This window comes from Cryptotermes secundus, unplaced genomic scaffold, assembly GCF_002891405.2.
Source record: "Cryptotermes secundus unplaced genomic scaffold, Csec_1.0 scaffold2357, whole genome shotgun sequence".
NCBI lineage: Eukaryota > Metazoa > Arthropoda > Insecta > Blattodea > Kalotermitidae > Cryptotermes > Cryptotermes secundus.
In genome coordinates, this window is record NW_019742567.1 from 54,081 (window position 1) to 76,251 (window position 22,171).

At 41.4% G+C, this 22,171-nt stretch overlaps 1 protein-coding gene across 1 annotated transcript in view; it reads right to left on the minus strand.

Annotated features, from left to right (window-relative positions):
• LOC111873366 overlaps positions 1-19,310 on the minus strand; it is a 61,226-nt gene extending 41,916 nt beyond the window's left edge. Inside the window, exons 1-4 of the mRNA XM_023868025.2 lie at positions 19,158-19,310; positions 14,863-15,053; positions 14,155-14,207; positions 681-815 (exon numbers count right to left, since the gene is read on the minus strand). Coding sequence (XP_023723793.1) covers positions 681-815; positions 14,155-14,207; positions 14,863-15,053; positions 19,158-19,310 — 532 coding nt within the window. The remainder of the gene's footprint in view (positions 1-680; positions 816-14,154; positions 14,208-14,862; positions 15,054-19,157) is intronic.
• Positions 19,311-22,171: the final 2,861 nt, after the last annotated feature.

Genomic DNA, 22,171 nt, shown 5'->3' on the forward strand with positions numbered 1-22,171 from the left:
GAGCTGTGACAACATTCATACAGAATGTGGAGACCGTATAACAGATGTGCCGACATTCATACAGCATGCAGAGACTGTATAACAGAGCTGTGCCAACATTCATTCAGCATGCAGAGACTGTATAATAGCTGTGCCAACATTCATACAGTATGCAGAGACTGTATAACAGAGCTGTACCAACATTCATTCAGCATGCAGAGACTGTATAATAGCTGTGCCAACATTCATACAGCATGCAGAACTGTATAACAGACCTGTGCCATCATTCATACAGCGTGCAGAGACTGTATAACAGAGCTGTGCCAACATTCATTCAGCATGCAGAGACTGTATAATAGCTGTGCCAACATTCATACAGTATGCAGAGACTGTATAACAGAGCTGTACCAACATTCATTCAGCATGCAGAGACTGTATAATAGCTGTGCCAACATTCATACAGCATGAAGAGACTGTATAACAGAGCTGTGCCATCATTCATTCAGCATGCAGAGACTGTATAATAGCTGTGCCAACATTCATACAGCATGCAGAGACTGTATAACAGAGCTGTACCAACATTCATGCAGGATGCAGAGACTGTATAACAGAGCTGTGCCAACATTCACACAGCATGCAGAGACTGTCTAACAGAGCTGTTACAACCAGATGCCACATAGTAACAGGTTAGAAGAACGTACCGACACCGACGTAGCCCTTGACGCCACCCAGATTCCGCACTCGGAACAAACCAGATTTCTTGAAGGCGCAGTTCAATTTGAACCCAAAATCCGATTCCAGTACACACACTGCATCTGTACATCTCCATATACATCCTGAAATATAGTACAGTTTATTTACAAAGCAGATGGGTGGGATATATTGCAGACATGAACTAAGTAATGTTTACGTAAATTTGGGGTGAACACTTACTCTGTCATACATCTTATATCGATAGGTTCAGTGATTTAAGAAATATCATGGGCACGACGTATGTAATGCATATGTATGAAAGGTTGGTTTGGAATGGCATCGGAGAAATTTTGGAGCGCCTAAGTCTAATTTGAAATTAATACCAACCAAAATTTCACTTGTTTTGTATGGATATGAAATTTGGTCTCTCACCGAAAGAGAAAAACACAAACTGTGAGTGTTTGAGCACAAAATAGTGAAATGTTGGACATAAAAGAGAATAAGTAACAGGTGTATGGGGATATAATATAATGAGGAACTTCAAAATTTTTATCATTCAACAAATATTATAAGGATTGTGAAATTAGGCCAACCTGGTCGAACATACAGCCCATACGAGAAAGAAAATTGTTCACACTTTTAAATAAAAGTAACGGAAGAGAGGAGACCTGGTGGGAGGACGCTATTGAAACAAATCTTACATGAATTGTGCATGGGTCGCGGTAGAGATAAAGTTGTTCCTGTGCTTAACTAATTAAGCACTAGGCTTCGAAGGCGTATGGAAGAGTGGATGTATAGATCCATATTTTCTTGACCTCGGCACTAGCTTGAGGTCAGTAGTCAGCTTCTCGCCCGGGTACCCATTGTATAGGAGGTTGCGTGGGTCTTTGTGCCGGTCTGGACGAAGTGGAGAAGAGAAAATTCTTGACAATAACGAGACTCGAAATCCGGTTCTTCGGTCGTCCAGCCCGTAGTTAGTCGCTGTACCAACTACTCTGGGTTGTGGACTTGTTTAGAATGACACAGACTAAGGTCTTACACACACAGTAAAAAGACATTAGTTCCATATAAGGCAGGGACTTATTGAGCAGGCAGGTGATTATCAGCTTCTAAAGAAGAACTCTGTCTCAGGAAATTATGTGTGAATTGGCTTCCCGGCGGTCTTTTGTGATGAACGCGAAGAATCGTCAGGATATACGTAACAGGAGAGCATCTCTCGTTCAGTTCATGAGTTTAACGATCTGACAATGTAGACTACCGTCTTCTGAGATGCGGCGCCGTGTAGATATTGTATAAACCGACGTTTCGGTGGAACGTATCGCCTGAAGCTTCAGGGTAGAAAAAGAAAGGGAAAATCCGCAAGTCAGGAACCAGCGTGAGCAGGTGGCTGCAGACTAATTTGCAGCAGGAATATTTCAGGGGAAATGGTGCCTCAATCTTCAGTTCATTCTACACTAAACCTGGACACGTCAGCGTTTGAGATGATCCTGCTCCCTCCATCATTGGAAGAAAAATCTTCTACCCTAAAGATTTAGGCGCCAACATTTGGAGAAAATTGCTCCCTCCATCTTCATGGTAAAAGATGTTCTTTCTTGAACATTGAAGCGGTAGTCTCCTCCGGAACATTTATAGCTATCTACCAGTAAAATATAGTATTATAATTAGCCACCTTGAGGACAAAAAGTCTCAAGATTTTCATATTCACCACTGTGCCAAGAAGTCTAACAGCTCAGTGGAGTAACAGGATATGGCATGGGCGGGTCTGGGCTACGTTACCTGTAAGAACACTTTGTCTCTTCCCTCACAATATCCGGTCCAGACTATTACCGGATTCTCTCTCTCTTTTTTTTTTTAGATAAAACAGTCAGAACGTGAAATTGAGCACTCACCCACATTTGGTCTCGAGTTCAACCTATACTTACTTACTTACTTACTTACTTACTCATGGAGCTGAGCCCTTCTTGAGGAGCCGCCAATTCTGCAGCTACTCAAGAATTTCCCAGCATTTTATGGAAGCCGAAGGTTCATCACCGTGTTCACAAGAACCCTCCACTGGTCCCTATCCTGAGCCAGATCTATCCATTCCATACCATCCCATCATATCTCTCAAAGATCCATTCTAATATTGTCCACCCAACTACGCCTTGGTCTTCCCTGTGGTCTCTTTCCTTCTGGCTTTCCCACCAATATCCTATACGCATTCCTCGTCTCGCCCATTCGTGCCAAATAACCTGCCCACCTCATCCTCCTTGACGTGATCATTCCAATTATACTTGGAGAAGAGTACAAGCTATGAAGCTCCTCATTATGCAGTTGTCTCCAACCTCCTGTGATTTCATCTCTCGTCGGTCCAAATATTCTCCTCAACACCCCGTTCTCAGTCACCCTCAGTCTATGTTCCTACCTTAATGTCAGAGACCAAGTTTCACACCCATACAGAACCACACGCAAAATTATAGTTTTGTATATTCTAATTTTTATGTTTTTGGACAACAGACGAGAAGACAAAAGGTTCTGGACAGAATGGTAGCAAGCATTACCCGAGTTCAATCGCCTTTTAATTTCTTCCTGAATCAGGTTTCGATCTGTTATCGTTGTTCCCAAATATCTGAACTGTGCACATTTTCAAAATAACTGTTTCCTATCTTTATGTTATGATTTTGCCCTGCATTTTGGTGACGAGACAGTAACATATACTTAGTTTTCTCTGTGTTTACTTCTAGACCAACCTCTTTACTTGCGTCAATTAAAGTTTGTGTGTTTTCCTTTATGGTACCACATTATCACCCAGCAGATTCACATCATCGGCGTAGACCAACAGCTAATGTGTCCCGTTTAGTTTCAGTCCCACCTGGTTTCCCTGGACCTTCCTTATTGCATATTCTAAGGCAAAGTTGAAAAGGAGTGGCGATAAAGCGTCTCCTTGTTTTAGACAATTCTGGATAGGAAATTTATCAGACAAATATTTACCTACACTAACTTTACTATACGTTGACTTCAACCTATTCGACATTTTTATTTCGAAGAAACTTCGGTGGTTAACACTGTAAATAAAAAAATATATGTTCCTGGCCTATTATTCCTGTCTTAATTAATCTGTCGTTTCATGAGCCATATGTTTCAGTCATCACGACAATTTTAGTGAATAAGATTCAGTGTGTAAGGTGTTAATAATGCAGGAGTTGAGAGCCTCGCAGCGGTGGTTATGAAGAATACTATCTTTCGGGTTAAGAATATTTGCATCTCCTCCTCTTGTTTCTTGTATAGTATTACGGGAGTTATGTTACCTTGAGGCGTAGTACCAATGAATAGCGACGTACACTTCATGTTTACACTTTTCTTCTACGCCTATTTAATAATATCATGTCGATTGCATAAATCGTAAAGACTTCTTTAAAGTAAACATAACCAGTTTCGTAACATATCGATTCCGTTTTGCCTTGGTTTATTCATATGTCACGTGTAAGGTTTAGCCTGACGAACAGTTGACGAGATCTGGACCAGATGAATCGATTTATCGGACCTTCACCAGTCCCAACTATAAGTACAATTCTTTAGACTACTGTATCTATGAAACGCAAACATAACACTCTCAAGGTCACTGCTATATAACACATAAAGTCTTCAACACTTCAAATACTGAATTGCCTTGAAAGCCTGATGAAACCTATGTTAGTCAAGGTCACATTGCGACTGACGGTCGGTCAGTCAGTCAGTCAGTCAGTCAGTCAGTCAGCCTTGATGTCGAGCCCTATCTGGGGCTCTTCACCAGATATCTATTACCGTTTGACAGTTATGGTCTTATTTTTGTGGGGCGCCTTCTCTGACGAGAGGGTGGGTCTGACTTTTATATGTGCTGCTGACACTATCCAGCGCAGTCTTTCTCGGGTCCGAGTCCCATGGGACTCGCGCCCATATTTTACTATCTCAGATTTGAGACGTCTCTGTTCGCCGCCTCCTACGACTCGCCGAGTTACGATGGAGGTATTCGACCCCGCCTCCACACGGGTATCCTCTGTTAAGAGTCAAAGTCACATTGCGACTGACGGTCAGTCAGTCAGTCAGTCAGTCAGTCAGTCTTGATGTCGAGCCCTATGTGGGGCTCATGACCAGATATACATATATTTGTATTACTGTTTGACGGTTTAGATCTTGTTATTGTGGGGTGCCTTCTCTGACGAGTGGACGGGTCTGTCTTTTGTCAGAGTCATTGTCTGTAGTAGCAAGTCATTTGTCATAATTAGGGACCGCATTTTTATGCCATAATAATCGCTTAAATATGTTGCACTTATGCATGAAAATCTTCCGAATTATGCACTAAAATGTGGACATAAAAATTTATACCGAATATTAAAATTGATTTTACATTATTTTAGGACCAACAAATCAATATTTAAGTTCATTTTATGTAATCACTGAATGATTCACTTGCAATAAAAAGCTATACTTAAATACAAATCATGCAACAAAGCCAACATATTTAATTACAGATTTAAAAAACCAATGGTACTCACATTTAGCTCTCCGAACTTTCAACTTCTCTTCTGTTGCAGTTCACAATTACTATATATTTTAGGGTTTCCATAGTTAATCGCCTCCTATTGTCTTGTAAAATGTCCTTAGAGTGGGTAAAACTTCTTTCTACCTCACAGGAACTTAGGAGCGCATGTACAAAAATCGCTATTTGCTCCACTGTTAGTGACTTTTTACTTCGCAGTTCAGTACGTTTACCGGCTAAAGTTTCTTCAATTTCACAAATTTGTTCATATCCTGGATTTTTTGAAAGAATGCTGTCTACTTTTCCTTTTACTACTTCACCAACTCTTCCAGGAACCGAATGCAATTTGGAAACAGTGGTTTTGAACCCACTTAACGTCTGATACAAAGTACTATTGCTATTGCTTGCCTCCAGTGAGGAAATGGCGAATGGAAGATGAGAGAAGTGAGCAGATATATAGGAAAGATTAGTTTCTAGTTCTGCGCTTTTTAGTACATCTTGGGCAATTTGAATTGATGCTGCACTTTTGGGATCAAATGTGTTCACGACATTCCTAACTGTTTCTAAATGTTCGGTATACTAACTCGCTGCACATAGCCACGTGCTCCAGCGCGTTAAAATTAGTTCTGGCGGAAGTGGAACGCTCGGTGCTACTGCTTTAAAGACTTCTTTTCTGTATGGCTCTTTAAGAAATACCTTCTTCACAGAAGACACCAACTTGTCAACAAGCAGAAAATTTCCACGAATTGTTTCTGTAACACGGTGCAACCCTTGGGCAAGGCAAGTCTGATGTGTCACATTTGGAAATATAACTTTAAGAGCAGTACCGGCTTTTTCATCATATAACTTGCGGCATCAGTCACAAAGAGCAATACGCGCTCATACTGAATGCCATTCGGCCATAGTAAATTTTTGCGCACAGTAGATTCATCCGGCACTTTGCACTGTGTATACTTCTCTATGAAGTTTCTCAGAGTAGGACTGGTTAGTTTCAACAGCGGAATATCTGCCGCTAAAAAGGCATCGCATAAATCAAAGGAAAACTGTGAAAAACTATTAGAAAATTCACTAAGCAATTTTTGAACAGGAACACTTTTCGTGGATTTAATTTTAATATTCTCTTTTTGTATATTGGTGTTCAAATGCTGAAGCTCTTGAAAGCGTTTTTCACAACCAAGTGTGTTCTCACACGCTTGGCAATTAAGAATTTCGTTATCCGTACTTATCATCTCTCTTTCGAACTCCTTCGAACTCCCGCTGATACAGCTGTAAATTAGTTTTCTCACTTACTTTCACTTTCGGCATAACTACAGAAAGCTAAACAAACTTTTTTACAATTAAGTTTATTTCAGTCCAATGTGATATATAATGCTTCCACCACTTACCCAAAATGTTTCGATTCATAATGAATCAACATCAGTTTATGCCTCTACGATCAGGAATCCACTAATACGTACAAGTTTTTAAGAGTTGGAACACTTAAAACATTTATGATGCTCACTATGTGTAGTTGTTGACTTTTGTCATATAGACGTTGACGTAAAAATTTTCATTTGTAATAAGAACGTTTTCTAGTTGTATTACTTAGAAGTGGGGTAGTTACAATCATTTCCCCAATGGATAATTAAAAATGTTCCACTTTATTTTATATAAAAAATTCAATTTTGTTTCACCACAGCAGCCTTCCTTACGTTAAAATTATGTTTATGAATGTGTGTATAAACTTATTTTAAAATAAGAATTTTATTCGTGAACCAATATAGGGTGATTTCAACTTCTTTAGAAGAGGAATTGTCGTCTATCCCTTGGTGAGGTGTTCTTGTTATTGACGGTATGGTTTGTATCCGTGCTGTGCTGCTTGTGCAATAGACGTCAACGTCTATAAGACAAAATCAACAACTACACATAGTGAGCATCTAAAATGTTTTAAGTGTTTCTACTCTTAAAAACTTTTACGTATTAGTGGATTCCTGATCGTAGAGGCATACCTCTGATGATGATTCATTATGAATCGAAACATGTTCGGTAACTAAGTGCTAAAGTGGTGGAAGCATTATATGTCACATTGGACTGAAATAAACCTTAATTGTAAACCTGTTAGTGTGACGGACCAGAATGAAACAAATTAAATCTAAACAAATTTAACTACAGACCCGTAACCACTAATGTGAATTGCCCCCAGCTTCAAATGAAGAAGCGTAACGAACCTCATGGAGACTTCGGAAATAAATATGTGAAGTCCCTTATCAGTTGAATAATATTACTTTGATAGCGGCTACATGTGAACGCTTCCGATTAATCTCTTCGCGGCCACTTTGATGGCACGCGGATGAGGCAAGTTACGAGTAGAGGGATCGGGGAAGTCCCGTCCTGGGTATTGCATCAGAAACATGAATCATGACTAAATGTTGAGTCAAATATGCAACACGTTCTAATAGGGAAAAGAAAAATTGTATACACTCACAATTATTGAAAATTTTGACAAAAATTTAAAAAATATATATGATAAACATTTTAAAAAGGAAATATGCAGTATAAATAGAGATCTTCGAAAATATGATGCTTATTCATAAAACAGGCAAAATATGCATTTATATGCACCATCAAACCATGTCCAAAATTTAAGAAATGAAGTAATTCATACGTATATCCAAACGAGCATACTTTCTGGTTGCAAGAAAGAAATATGCATTTGCATTAAAATCCGGTCCCTAGTCATAATGTAAAGGACGTTTACATTTTACATGTTAAACATGAAAATAAATGTATTAAATGTATACAAGTCCTCTGTCAGTCCAGGCTCAATACAGCAGATTATGCCTTATTTCTAGTAGCTTCCGCTACAACGGCAGTCTAGTCACTTGAACGGCCGTATGCCTGACCTCCGCCAAGTTTAAGCCTCTTATACTTTCTATTGTATGTCGGGCTTCGCCTTTTCCATATTCGTTATCATAATTTTGTATGACTTCCGCCTGTTGCTTGCATAATTTTGTTATATAATCATATACGTAAGGAATTTTGAATGCCATGTCAAAATCGCGAACCGGTGTGCGCCTTGGAAAATTGCCAATGGTGCGGAGAGCCTTGTTTTGCAGGCGCTGCAATTTCACTAGATGGGTGTCTGCCGCAAACTCCCAGGCGGGAGTAGCATAAGTCATTGCAGATCTAATGAGAGCTTTGTGGAGGGTCAGCTTAATGTTAGCGCTTAATCGATCACTTTAGAATAGAGAATACAATCTTATAAAGGTTCTGAAGACCTTCCTATCAAAGATTACTCCAATATATTTTACACAATTTACAAATGGAATATATCTTCCATTGAATGCAAAATGAGACATAGGCGGACGACGACTGCGAGAGAAGTTGCTCCCTTGAGTCTTATCTTGATAATCCAGTGCTCACACCAGGTCTCCATTGAGCTGATACCGCGCTGAAGTTTTCTAAGAACACCCTCCTTGCGATCTGTCACATACAGACAGGTGTCGTCTGCAAAGAGAGCTAGCTGAACGCCATGTGTTCGAGGGGCATCATTTATGTACATATTGAAAAGAGCATATCCTTTGTTCAAGTCAAAGTCACATTGCGACTGACGGCTTCTTATATACGTGTAGGCTCGGCAGGGACCTACACACAGAAAACATATGAATTTCTCAGCAACGGATATCGTGTATTGTCTTCAGGCGCGTTCACCCATGCATTGTCTAGCAATGAACACCCTATTGTTGCATATTCGTTGCTGCGTGATGTGTTTGCCGGTCTGTTACCTAGAAATGATTGTCCTTCTATTGTTGGATACGTGTTGGTTGGAACGTGTATATCTATTCGTTTCCCAGAAACGGCCCAGTTTGTCACACTTATTTCTGTATGGATTTTTAGTCTCATCTTTTACACTAAAGTAAATATTGTAGCATGTAGACACATTGCTGTGCAACGACCGCGAGATAAACAAATATACGACAGCCGTTACTGAGCAACGGCTTCTCAAACACTTTTGTGGAAAAATTTAACAGCGACAGAGGAACAGTATTTCCTATGCAGTCCGTGCCAAGGGAATCAATGAAAATTAGACTCAGACCATCTACTTTCTCAAATATTTAGGCCCTTTGAGGATCCTGTTACACTGACTGGAAGGAACATCCCTTTCGTCAGTCATGTAAAATATCTCCGTGTAATCTTCGATAAGAGGATTACATGGTGACTGCACATAGAAATGATTGAAGCCAAGGCCTTCAGAACATTTATTAGAATCTACTCCCTATTCAGAAGTGAGCGTTTAAGCGTTAACATTATACACTTCTAAACTTCATTACGGCAATGATCACATCAGCATTGACTTATGATTGTCCGGCTTTGGAATTAGCGACAGACACCTACCTCTTAAAATTTTAGAGCATGCAAAAAAGGTTTTATGCACCTTTCGAAATTATCCAAGGTGCACACCAGTCCGCGACGTGAACACAGCTTTCAACTTTCCGTATGTATACGATATAACAAAATTGTGCAGACGACAAGCAGAAGTCATACAAAATCATGAGAAAAAACATGTTCGCGTTAGAGGACAAGGTGAAACCAGACACAGAAAACATAAGAGGCTTAAACTTGGCGGTGGTTAGGCTCACGAACTTTCAAACGACTAAACTGTTGTTGTAGCATAAGACAGGTAAGTTAGGCATGATCTGCTCTGTCAAGTCTGCACAGGAAGAGGGCTTTTATATTTCGCAACAGGAAGAATTTTCAATAACATGCTATATGTGGATACATACACTTGACGAAGAGCCAAGCATATTCATGAGAGACAAAACCATCTTCTCGTCAGAGAGGGTGTTACATAAGAATTATTAGCGCAAAAGTTCAGTTGAAAAAATCTCCGGCCGTGGTCCTCAAGGAGCCTGAAGCCAAGATGAACTGATTGGCGGTAAACCGCCAGTCGTAAAGTAACTCTGGCTTTGACTTAGACTTTTGAGTTTAGTCAGTTGTGAGAAATTCGCCAGCCGGTAAGGACATAAGCAGAGTACATTGTTACGATCTGTTACCAGAAAACCGCTAGTGAAAACAAACCGTTAAGACCTAGTACGTGCTGTAGTGAACTGCAGAATGTGTAAGTTAGCGAGAGCGCTATCGTTACTCGTAGTTACGAGCTGTAGGTAGTCAATAAATCCAATTACGAATCCAAACCACGTTTGTATCCATTTAGACACGTGACAACTGGTGTCAGAAGTGGTTGGATTGGAAACTGCATTGGATCGTGACAATATTTCTATAAGCTCACGCGCCTGTAACCCCCCCCTACACACACACAAACAAACACGTGGACGCGCACACTCAGACTGAGGTAAATTCCCAGCCAGAAGAGTTCACGTCTCGGCCGAGGTTTGCATCTGACACCTCCCGAATAGAAGTCACAAGCATTATTTTTTTTATTTATCATTTATTAGCAACCTGAATTTACATTCTATGAGCTAATTTGCTGTCATGTACAATAATTATTCTATTGTACTAGGTTGGCTTGAAGAGCTGTACCATCGATTACACCTCAGTTTTCCTGGAGATCGTTTGGCCAAGTTCGTCTTAGTCTTCTGTATTGTGTAGGTTGAAGGAAAGCTTCTATTGCGTTGTTGGGGTGAGATTCCAGTTTATGATAATGTTTTTGGATTCTGTCTGTGATTACGGTTCTTACATATGGGATCTCGAGGTCGGTGTGAAGAGTTTGGTTTGACACGTACCAAAGTGCGTCAACTATGGCTCTAAGTATTTTGGATTGACTTCGCTGGATGATTTCTATGTTGGACCTGCTGGCGCATCCCCAGAGCTCAATGTCGTATGTCCATATGGGTTTAATTATTGTTTTGTAGATCAGCAGTTTATTATCTATTGTGAGGTGAGATTCCCGACCTATTAGCCAATTTATTTCCTTGAACTTAATTTCGATTTGTTTTCTCTTCTTCGTTATATGGTGTTTCCAGTTTAATGTTGAGTCCAGGTGTAGTCCTAAGTATTTTACTACATCCTGCTGTTGAATGTTAACATGATTTAGGTGTACTGAGGGGCAGTTACCTTTCCTGAGAGTAAAAGTCACATGCGCCGATTTGCTTTCATTCACTTTGATTTTCCATCGGTGTAGCCATTTCTCCATTAGATTCAGATGTTCTTGTAAATTAGATGAAGCAATTACCGGGTCTTCTGACGTAGCGAAAATTGCTGTGTCGTCTGCGAACGTACCTATTTTTGTTAGTTCGGTGGTCGGTATATCTGAGGTGTATAGCACGTAGAGGAGTGGACCCAAGATACTGCCCTGAGGAACTCCTGATTGTATGTTTCTTCGGTTGGGTACTTCAGCGTTGATTTTTATTTCGAATTCTCTGTCTGTTAGGTACGACTGCAGTATTGCGAAATATTTGGCCAGTAGAATTCTTCTGATTTTATAAAGCAGGCCTGGATGCCAAACTTTGTCAAATGCCTGGCTTACGTCGAGGAAGGCAGCAGTGCAGTATTGTTTGTTTTCCATAGCTTGGTTGATTATATTAGCTATTCGGTGGCATTGTTGTACTGTGGAGTGTGCCTGTCGAAAGCCAAATTGGTGGTTAGGGATCCAGTCATTTGGATTGGCGTCGTGATTAATTCTATTGAGGATAAACTTTTCAAGAAATTTTGATATTATGGGTAACAAGCTAATTACAAGCATTATCACTTGAAACAATTTGCTCAGTGAAATTAAGTATGGGTTCCACAGTTAATTCTAACAATTCTCCATAGTTGGCTGCTTAATGGAACTGTAATGTAGTGTAGTGTAGTGTGACGTAGTATGGCATAGGTAACAAATAGTAGTTATAAGGGATAATTTGATTATTTCAGTTAACATGTACATGACCAGTTTCGTAATCTGAATATTTCCTAACTGATGAAGACCGTAAGAAGTTAGTTATATATTGACCTCGACCTCTGATAAGTTCGTCACAAACACATGTTATGACTAGACAGAAGGGTTGAGAAGTATCTTGGCCTGGGTTCAAAAGATCATATGACCATATATGGAACTGCTCACTACATCCTTGTATGTTAAGAAATGATACATGAACTTAATTGTAAAATGTGAGTATGTAAGTAAGTGTTAGTGTGTGGACAGGGGAGAGACCAACATCTGGTCGAGTATACATACATTGTACTGGAAGATTTACTTATTCTATTACTGGAAAGTCTAATTAAACTATTTTCTACACTTAACTTTCTTCATCCTTCGAACGCCTTCGACTCTAGTCAAGACTGAGTCCTTATCCTACGAATTAATTGGAAGTTTTTATAAGAAGATAATTGTACGACGTCTTATGGTGACGCCCCGAAGAGATCAGCTCGGCTACGCAACAGAACCATCTATGGAGAACTGTTGAAACCACATCTGGAACACAGAACCTAATGTTTCGAATTTAAAGCGTCGCAAAACAACGAAGCTGTTTACTTTTCAAGGATGAGAAACAAATTGGACGCATCTGACGTGAACATGCTTAATATCATGGAAATGCCCGGAAAGTTAAAGTAAAGCATGAACGAGTATGAGGGAGGGGATGTATACATCCACATTTTCTTGACCTCGACACTAGTTGGAGGTGAGTGGTAAGCTTCACGCCACGGCCGCTTTATCCCTGAAAACCATTGGATAGGAGGCTGGGTGGGCCCCAGAACCGATCTGGACGTCGTGGAGAACTTACCTCTACTTGAACTCTGACCCCTCGGTCGCCCAGCCCGTAGTCAATCGCTATTTTTATTTTGTACTCTGCTTTACATCACTCTCACTCACCATGAATCCTTTCCCTGCAGATTTTTCAAATGTGGAAGTAGTGTCGTGACCCAAGTTGTTGGTGTGTCGACTGAATTACGTTGGCCGAGAGGTAGCGTAATAATTCAGTGATGATGATTTGTCAGTTGGTTGTCTGAGCGTGTATTCCAACCACAAAGAGCAAATACTCACTACAGAATATAGAGGATTTATTGAACTGTGTGTATATTGCATACAAGCTCTGGCGGAAGTAAGCCTGGCCAGCCGTCTCCTAGCAACAACTCAGACAAAATGCACCCTTCAACTCTTCCCTTGTTCTTAAAAACTAATGTAAACTAAGGTTGCAGCTCAATGTCTCGAGACATGAACCCTTCACGTATATCAAGTTACACCAGCGTGAGTTGAAGGATAGGTCCCAGACGAAATACTCCAGGACTCCACTCATTTATGAAAATGGCAGGGGTAGATATAACATTTTTAAGTGGAACCAGGTCAACCTTATGGAACGCTATAGATTTTAGTAGAGGGCACGACCCCAGACATCAGACTCAGGGTTTCTAAAACTACAGGGGTGGTACAACCCTTTACGACACCTCCCCACCTAAGATGGAAACATTTGTAAAAACAGGTGCTAATGTTTCCCAACACAAATATGGGCCATATATACTACAGATTACAAAAACATAGGTCTACCATCAACGTTTATAAGTTTTGCGCACCACTGAATGGCTGCTTCCCTTTGGTACTGGCTCCAATTCTGTCATCTCAAGACTTGTAGCAGCTGGGAGTGATCGCAGGCTGTGACTGCAAGTCTCCTCCTCAAGAAATCATCTGATGATTTGAGTTCTCTTTGATTTATGACCGTTTGGCATATGCAGATTCAACCACAACAGTTATCGGCCAAGGGCCTTCTCAACAAGTTACACTTTTACAGAAACAGCTACCATAGTTGCTATTCCCAGGTAGGAAAGGAATTTCAAATGATCAATTTAATGGTATTTATTAAATTCAGCTTCATTTTGAATTATTAACTGTTCTACCTGATCAACAGAAAGACCAGCGTATTTAAACAAATTCGAATGACCTAAAATATTTTTCAATGATACTTCAGGTATGAATTTCAATGTATCGAGCTTTACTCTGGATCCTAAATGCTCACAGCAATCATAATGCAGTGTTACATTGGGAATAAAATCCTTATCGGTTCTGTTACCTGTGAAACTAATTTGTGTCTGTAATTTTGTGTTTGGCCCTAAGGCATCACATCTGCCAAACATTGATAATACACCTGTACCTTGTAGAAATATGTCACTGTGTTCTAGGTTATTACACATAGTGATCACCCTTTCCTTGTATGATTTGGCAAATATCCACTTATTATGAGTGAGGGGTAACCAGGTTACATCATGAAGAGAAATGATTTTCTTATTGCAGTCTAATGGAATTGCCGCAGTGGGCTCTAACAACCTGACCTCGCATTCCTGGTGTACAGGGATTGTCTGTTTACATACATGCCAGTCTGGCGAAATAACCTTACACACATCGACTTCTAGTTCATTCAGTTTAACATGCACTTGTTTCAATGTATCTATCATAAGAAAGTCGCTTTCACTTTCAATGAAAACAAAAGTATTTTCACTGTTATTCATTTTCGTGGGAAATGGAATCAGCTTCTATAAATTGTACACAGCACTGTTCACCAAGGGTATCTTCAGGACATACCCCAAAAGATTGTCATTTAGAAACACATCAATATCAATTATTTTCATGAATACATGCTCATAAGCCACTCTTGCGGTGTTAGGCAAGGAAAGGTCACTTGAAAGGATAGAATTGGAGTCCTGAAAGGCTCTTATAATGTCTCCAGGGTGATAATATTCCTTTCTGTGCAAAAATAATTGCAAATAACAATGTGTCATACCCTTCCTTCAGCCGATCAATTAAATGTTCAATGATTATCATTTGTTGATTAGTTGCAATCAAAAGAGTGGTTTGCGAAAACGCTTCGTTTGTCTTCTCCACGTTTTCATTTACTTGCTTCTGCATTGTTCTCGAGTTCTCGTTTATTTGCAGTTCAATGGCTGCAATATCGACTAATGTGTGATTTACCGTCTGCAATGTGGAACGCACAACAATCATTTGTTCCTTGGCTACCTTTAGCATTGAAAGTTGCTCGGACTCTAATTCGCTTATTTTGTTTTGGCAATAATCAGCGTCTTCACTTGACAAAGTATCAAATAAAATTTTGGAAACTGTTCCAATAAAATTAAAAACACCTCTTTAGTTCTTTTAGTACGTGTATACATATTATCGAAATTAAAAACCTCCTCCTCTTTATCCTTAGTAATTTCAGAAATTACGTGCCTAGTTCTATGAATTGTCGATACGCTCTGATTCATCAGGGACAGGTCCGACTGACATGGCTTCAGGTGGCAATTCTTTACACATTGCTCTAGTCTGAGCGACAAAATCTACAAGCGTATTATAAGTCGTCTCCAATTTCGATATGTTTACACATGCTACAAGCTTCCATTCTGACGGTTATAGTAGCCCCTGACCGATGTGATCATAGTGCAGTCCGGGCGTGTCCTCACAGTTCTCGACTGTGAAGTCTACGGCGAAGATGGCGGCGACTCACATCGCGCTCAAAAGCAACGTCTCGACTCGCTTGTCGAGCTCAAATTAAATGTAAAGCTTCAGTCTGTTGCTGTGCACTTTGAAGGTTCGTCTCTTTGTACCTGAGCGTAATACGCAATTTACGCCTGTGACTTCGACCACAGTGTACGGTCCTATCCACGGGGAAGAAAGTATCTTAGATTGACCTTCTCTGACCTGTTGCTGTAGCAGAAGTACAAGATCACCTTCGCGGAACGTAACCGTATTTTCCTTCTGGTCATAATATCTTTTAGACACTTCCTTGTAGTTTATTAGCGCCTTCCGCGCTACCTCATGGCTGTATCGCAGCCTCTCCTTTAGGCTGCTCACGAAGTCTTCTCTCTCGTCGTAGCTAGGGAAACTGGGTCGGCCTTGTAGCAGTCCCGGCATCGAAGGCTTTCTTCCGAAAACCAACTCGAAGGGACAGTACTTAGTGCTCGTATGGAGTCGTATTTTAAACGAATGCTGCCGTTGGCAACAGTGTATCCCAGTCCTGCTCGTGGCATGTAAAATGACGCAAATATTCTGTAATTACTGCTTGCGATCTTTCGACGCTGCCATTGCTCTGAGGCCTAAATGGTGTTGTGTAATTCACGACATTCTTAAGAGTTTGCATAAGTTCCGCATTACTTCTCCAGTGAAATTCGAGGCGCAGTCTGTGAGAATCGAACCCGGCGACGCGAACACAGTGATTACATTAACGACTAGCGCTCTCGCTGTCTGTACGGCTTCTTGATTTGGAAGCGCAATGACCCAGTTATTTGGATAGTTGGCACTGGCACGCGTGAAAGCACGTGTTCCCTTGTTCCGTTAAAAGGCAGGGGTCCCATACAGTCCAACCTTGTTTTCTCAAAAGGGGCATCCAGAGCGTCAGTCACCTCCATTGCCATCTTCGTGTAAGGAACTTTGTGCTTATTCCTCTGGTACAATGCACGTTTCCTCACGTAATTTTCTATGTCCCTTCGCATATTGGGCCAACATACGTAGGGTTTCAACCGTTCACAATTTCTTGAGATTCCCGTGTGCCCACCTATAAGAGATTCATAATATTCTCTTACAATACTCGTTTTCTCGGATTTCGAAAGTTCGCTACGGTTCCCAGAATCTTCGGAACCGACTATCTCGTTTTTTTCCGCTGGTAGCGGACTCTGCCAACTCCTGACCCCTCGATACTTCTTCCTTGTCAGCGGCCTCACTAGCATCTCCTTTGTGTGTGCGAGACATGAAGTCGGCGTGCGATATTGTTTTACCTGACCGGTAATGTAGGGTGAAGTCATATTCTTCCAATTTAAGTCGCCATCTTAATAACCGTGAGCTAGGGTCCTTAACATTGAATACCCATTTAAGGCGCTTGTGGTCAGTTAGAATTTCGAAATGTCTCCCGAGTACATAGGGTCGAAACTGTTTCACAGCCCACATAGTGGCTGCCATTTCCCGGTCGGTTGTGCTGTAATTTCTTTCTGACTTATTGAACGTCCTGCTAGCATATGCTATCGGGAGGTCTTTTCCTATTTCTCCCTGGCTCAGCACACAACCGGCGGTAACGCCTGAAGCATCGGTGGTAATAAGAAATGGTCGCGAAAAGTCCGGATACTCTAAGATAGGAGCCGTAACTAACAGCTCTTCAGAGTCTGGAAGGCGTTCTGCTGTGCTTCCTTCCAGTCGTATACCGCGTCCTTCTTCAGTAATTCATATAGAGGTTTCGCCACTTTACTGTAGTTGTGAATGAGCGTCTGTAATACGAGGAGAGCCCTAAAAATCCCTTCAGTTGTTTACTGTCTTGGGTTCGGGGAAGTTTCGCACTGCCTCCGTCTTTCTAGGGTCCGGCCTTAGCCCCTCGTCAGTGGCGACGTGACCAAGGAATTGAACTTCGGCCCTCAAGAACTCACACTTGAATGGCTCAGTCTTGAACTTGCTTTCGCGGAATCTCTGAGATAGTTCCCTCAGCCTCTCATTGTGAGATTCCAGCGAATCTGCTGTAATAATAACAAGAACATCGTAACCCGTTCATTCCTGCGAGTACGGAATTCATAAGAGACTGAAATGTAGCCGTCGCGGATTTCAGTCCCATGGGGAGACGAAGAAATTAAAAATGACCCGCGGGTGTACTAAAAGCAGTTTTCGCGCAGTCCTTGTCTGCTAGTTCAACCTGATAATACCCCGAGGCAAGGTCAACAGTAGAGAAATACTTTGCCTTACCCAGTTGATCCAAAATATCGGTGATGTTCGGCAGCGGGTGAGCATCTCCGACAGTCCATTCATTCAGCTTCCTGAAATCAATCACCACTCGCCATTTTACCTTTCCTTAGACATCTGCCTTTTTTGGTACTCACAGCAGTGTGCTATTGAAAGCGCTTCTGGAGGGCGCTATAATTCCGTCATCCAATAACTTCCTAATTTGCCTATTCACTCCCTCCTTGTGAGCTTCCGGTAATCTGTAATGTCGTGAGGATCGAACACTTATCCTTTTGAGTTTCATTGATATTAGGCATTTTCTTTATAATATAATGTGTATGACTTAATAAAAATAGTAACAATGATAATATTCACAGGTAGACCACATCTGGCACCTTGGTCTTGACGGTGATGCATACAAATGTAAGAAAATGCTAAATTTAAGATGTGCTAATGTACTTGGTGTAACAGCGGATTTCCTGACACCCACGCATAGCAGGTTATTCTCAAATATAGCACAGCTGCATTTGCTGACGGAGGGAACAGGTACTTGACTTGTATTAACAGAGGGAAAAATGTTTTATCTCTCCAAGTAATTAGGCTATTTCCGGTGATGCGTGTGTGCCCTGGGTTCTGTTATTATTTAGTTATGAGGGGACAACCTGCCCTCTCTAAGACAGCTGATGACATCATGCGTGGATGGACTTGGAGCACACGCACATGCCACTTGTGTAAACATCACCACGACCCTCTTGAGACCGCATTGTATATTATAAGTTTGTAACGCGGTCGCGAGAGATAATTAGTATCACAGTAGTGCCAGTGGTAGGAGGTCGGCGATCGAGTCTCGGCTTGATACGACATGTAGTCACCAAGAAGGTACAATAAATTCTGTTGTTCTATCCTATCTTCTGTGTTGAGGACATTGAACATATTCCACCCACGTCGATTGACTTCACCCTCATCCTGATTCACAACCATAGCACTCGTCGAGGATACACAGCTCTCGACGAACCATTAATAAAATTGCTATAAGATTCTCGGCGGCTGGAACCAGGCTCGCTACCCAGCCAACGCAACACTTATAAGAGTAAGGTCGAATGTTTATCGCTCTGTTTTCATCCAAGGCTGGAGTGGGAATTGAGTGTTTAACTAGGTCAGTGTGCGACAGTGTATCCCCTTCCAAATAAAAGATGTCATTGAAATCCACACAGATTTTCAGAATAGATTTGTGTTATTCTCTGCCATGTGGTCTGTCCAAATGAGTTCTCTGACCCGTTTCTTGCGGGATAACACACTTTCGTTATTATCATGAATTTGGGAATTAATTTTCCGTACACTGATCTGTTCATTCCACTTCGTGGCGGTGAGCGTCAAATCCCTTACCTCCATGTCTTCCTCTGTGGAATTCAGAATGCTCACCATAGCCTTATTGCTGTTAACTTGAGACAAGGAACTGGCTACGTACACACCGGGATAAATTTCTTCTTTATCCACAATTCCTAGTCCGTTATCCAAGTCTACGGTAACTGTTGCCATCGTCTCCTTTCGCGGTTTCAAAATCATAGGCTCGTCGTTTCTCAGAACAAAGTTATAACGATGCCCGTTAATATCCATATATATCCTTCCCTGTTGTGGATTACCGAATCCTTTAAGATATCTCGGCCTATTAGGCCATCTTATGTCAATTGTATTTCCTCAGGCGCTACCTTAAATTTATACGTACCATCATGGAGGGTTAAGCTCACGCTCCCAAGTGTGTTAATCGAACCTACTGTTATTCCGGCAATTTCATACTGCTTATCGGTACGAATGGGAACTTTATCTGGTATCAACCCTCGTTTTATAACGGTTGTTTGTGCCCCCGTGCCGACTAACATCTTTAACGGTTCATCTAGGCCCGCCACCGTAATGAGAACACTACCATCATGGTTTTCCTCAGTTTCACACCCTGTGGCGCAAACCCATTCGCTATTACTATTCACGCGCAATTAGCGTGAGATCGTGTCGACCTGTAAATCGTCATATTCTAGGTTGGAAACCCCATTCGATGTACTGGTTTTACCACAGGCACTCTCAGTGCTGGCGGAATTCCTAACTTCTACAAATTTCAGCTTCTTTTCGTGTAATATACTGAAATGCTGATCGGCATTGCTGACACTCACAGCCTCGAGGGCGAGCTCCTCATTCCGACCATCAGGCGTCCTTCGGCAATGGCCGACCGTGGTAGTAGTTTTGCTAAATTCACATACATATCTGAATCTAAGTCAGTCAGATTATCGGTGTCTGGAATTTCACGGTAACTGTTTGTCTTGGCAAGCACCTTCCGTTTGTTGTCCGCTACTATCGCAAACTTCCTATCTGCCCGTTCTCTAGCACGACGTTTTTCATTTCCTGAAAAGTTTCCATGTCGCTTTTTTCTTTTCCAACATGTATATGCGACATGACCTAGCATATTACAAAAATTACAAACTTTCTCTGCAGAAGCTGCCACTTTCACCTCTTTCGATCTGCCAGTCAGGAAGCATTGTGTTTCCCTATGACCGAAACGTCGGAAATTATTGCAACGCACATCCTTACTTCGGTCATTGTACTGAGATACGCTATGTACCTTTTCTTGAGCAGAAAGTAATGCGCTTTCTTTCTCAGTACCTATCTCAGCGGCTTCTGTAATATGTGTAGGGTTCATAGCACGAACAACGGTCTGTATGCGTTCAATCGCTAGCCCCTGTATGAAACCTGCCTTGCCTAACTGGGATACCAACTTTGTGATACCGCACATTTCAGATGAAGTCGCGAATTCTGTAGCCGCGTCTCTGAAGTCTGAACTCAACTGGTCAAGCCTACTGCACCATGCAGCTACTGTTTCATGTTTGGCTTGTCGGGCATTGAACATGGTGCAAGCGTAAAAAATCTAATGTTCTCCTAGTAGCATAGTGCTCCTTCAGTACGGCCTTAACACTAGCCCCATCATCGGCATCTTGCCGAACAAGTAATTCTGCCCTCACCTCGCACGTTATACGAGTACGTACATACTTGTACAATAAATCATATTTATCAGGGTCAATTAGTCCAAAAGCTGCATCGACATTTTCGTAAAACTCTTTCAATTTGTCTTTTCCCCGTTAAACGGTTTAGCTACCAATTTGAAAGCATCACTGACACTTATATATTCGTCAGCCATTTCTTCAGGTATACAGGCGTGGACAGAAGGAACAGGTTGGCAAGAGTGACTTACCTTGTGCACTGTTACACCGCAATTTCGAGACTGAAAATCAAAAGACATTGCCTAAATATTATGAGATTTGCGAAAGCGTTTTATAGCAATTAGAGCGAGGATGAAAACATCGAATTTATCGAATACGCAGCGATGAGGTACCATGGACCCGCCCACCACCGTAGGGGTTAGCCAATGGAAACCCTCAACCTCGAAATGTAGAAAAAGGGGAGTAGTTAACCTCCCTCTTTCGCCAACTGCAGCTTCAGCAAAATTAGTGTATAAAAATGAGAAAAAAACTCTAGGGGGATTCGATCTAAAAATGTAACAATTAGCCGAAGGCTCTGTCCGACGTGGGTACTACAAGTGGTGGTGTCGCTGCGTCTCTAACTCAAGTAAGTCTTGTTTGCTCATAGAAGCCATGCTGTTAAACTTTGTGGTAGTTGGCAAATTGTTGTTTCTAAAATGTTGAAAACAGAATAATAGAATAGAAATCATGTAACAAGTAACAGGCAAGGGTTGGTGTGGTTAACATGGTTGTCGTTATAGTGTATTATGATTACTGGTAGTACGCGGAGCACGCATATTTGTTATTCATAGTGGTGACCATGGATTTTGTGATAAATATATTGTAACGTGTTTACGTTACAGAATACGCCGTAGAGATCGTTAACTGGGTTTATTTAACAATCTACAAATAACGGCTACACTTAATTATCACACAGTTGCGGGGTTTCACACTTTATAACCCTAATCGCATTAATCTGTTAACACTGTTGTGGGGTTTCACGATTTATAACCCTGTGCGCAAATCAGTTCACTCTGTCTTCAGTAGTCTGCACGTTTACAGTAGGGGAGCTTTGTATCACTGTATCACACGCTCCCAATTACACAATTACACACACGTCCGGATCTTCTTTCCGCGACGGCTGCTATACTCCAACTTGTAGTCGGCTGGCTGTTACTTTATAACTCGGAATGTCTTCGGCGGTAGCCACACTGGAACTCGAACTCGAACTGATCGATACGCACTGTGCATCCACTTATATAGCTGCAGTGCTTGCCTGTGGCGTAATGAGTGCCACGTCACAGTAGGACGTTGATTACGGTTACGTTAGCGTTGCGCGTTACGTCACCGCGGAGGGGAGTGGCGGGGAGCGCTACGTTACCGTGGAGAGGAGGG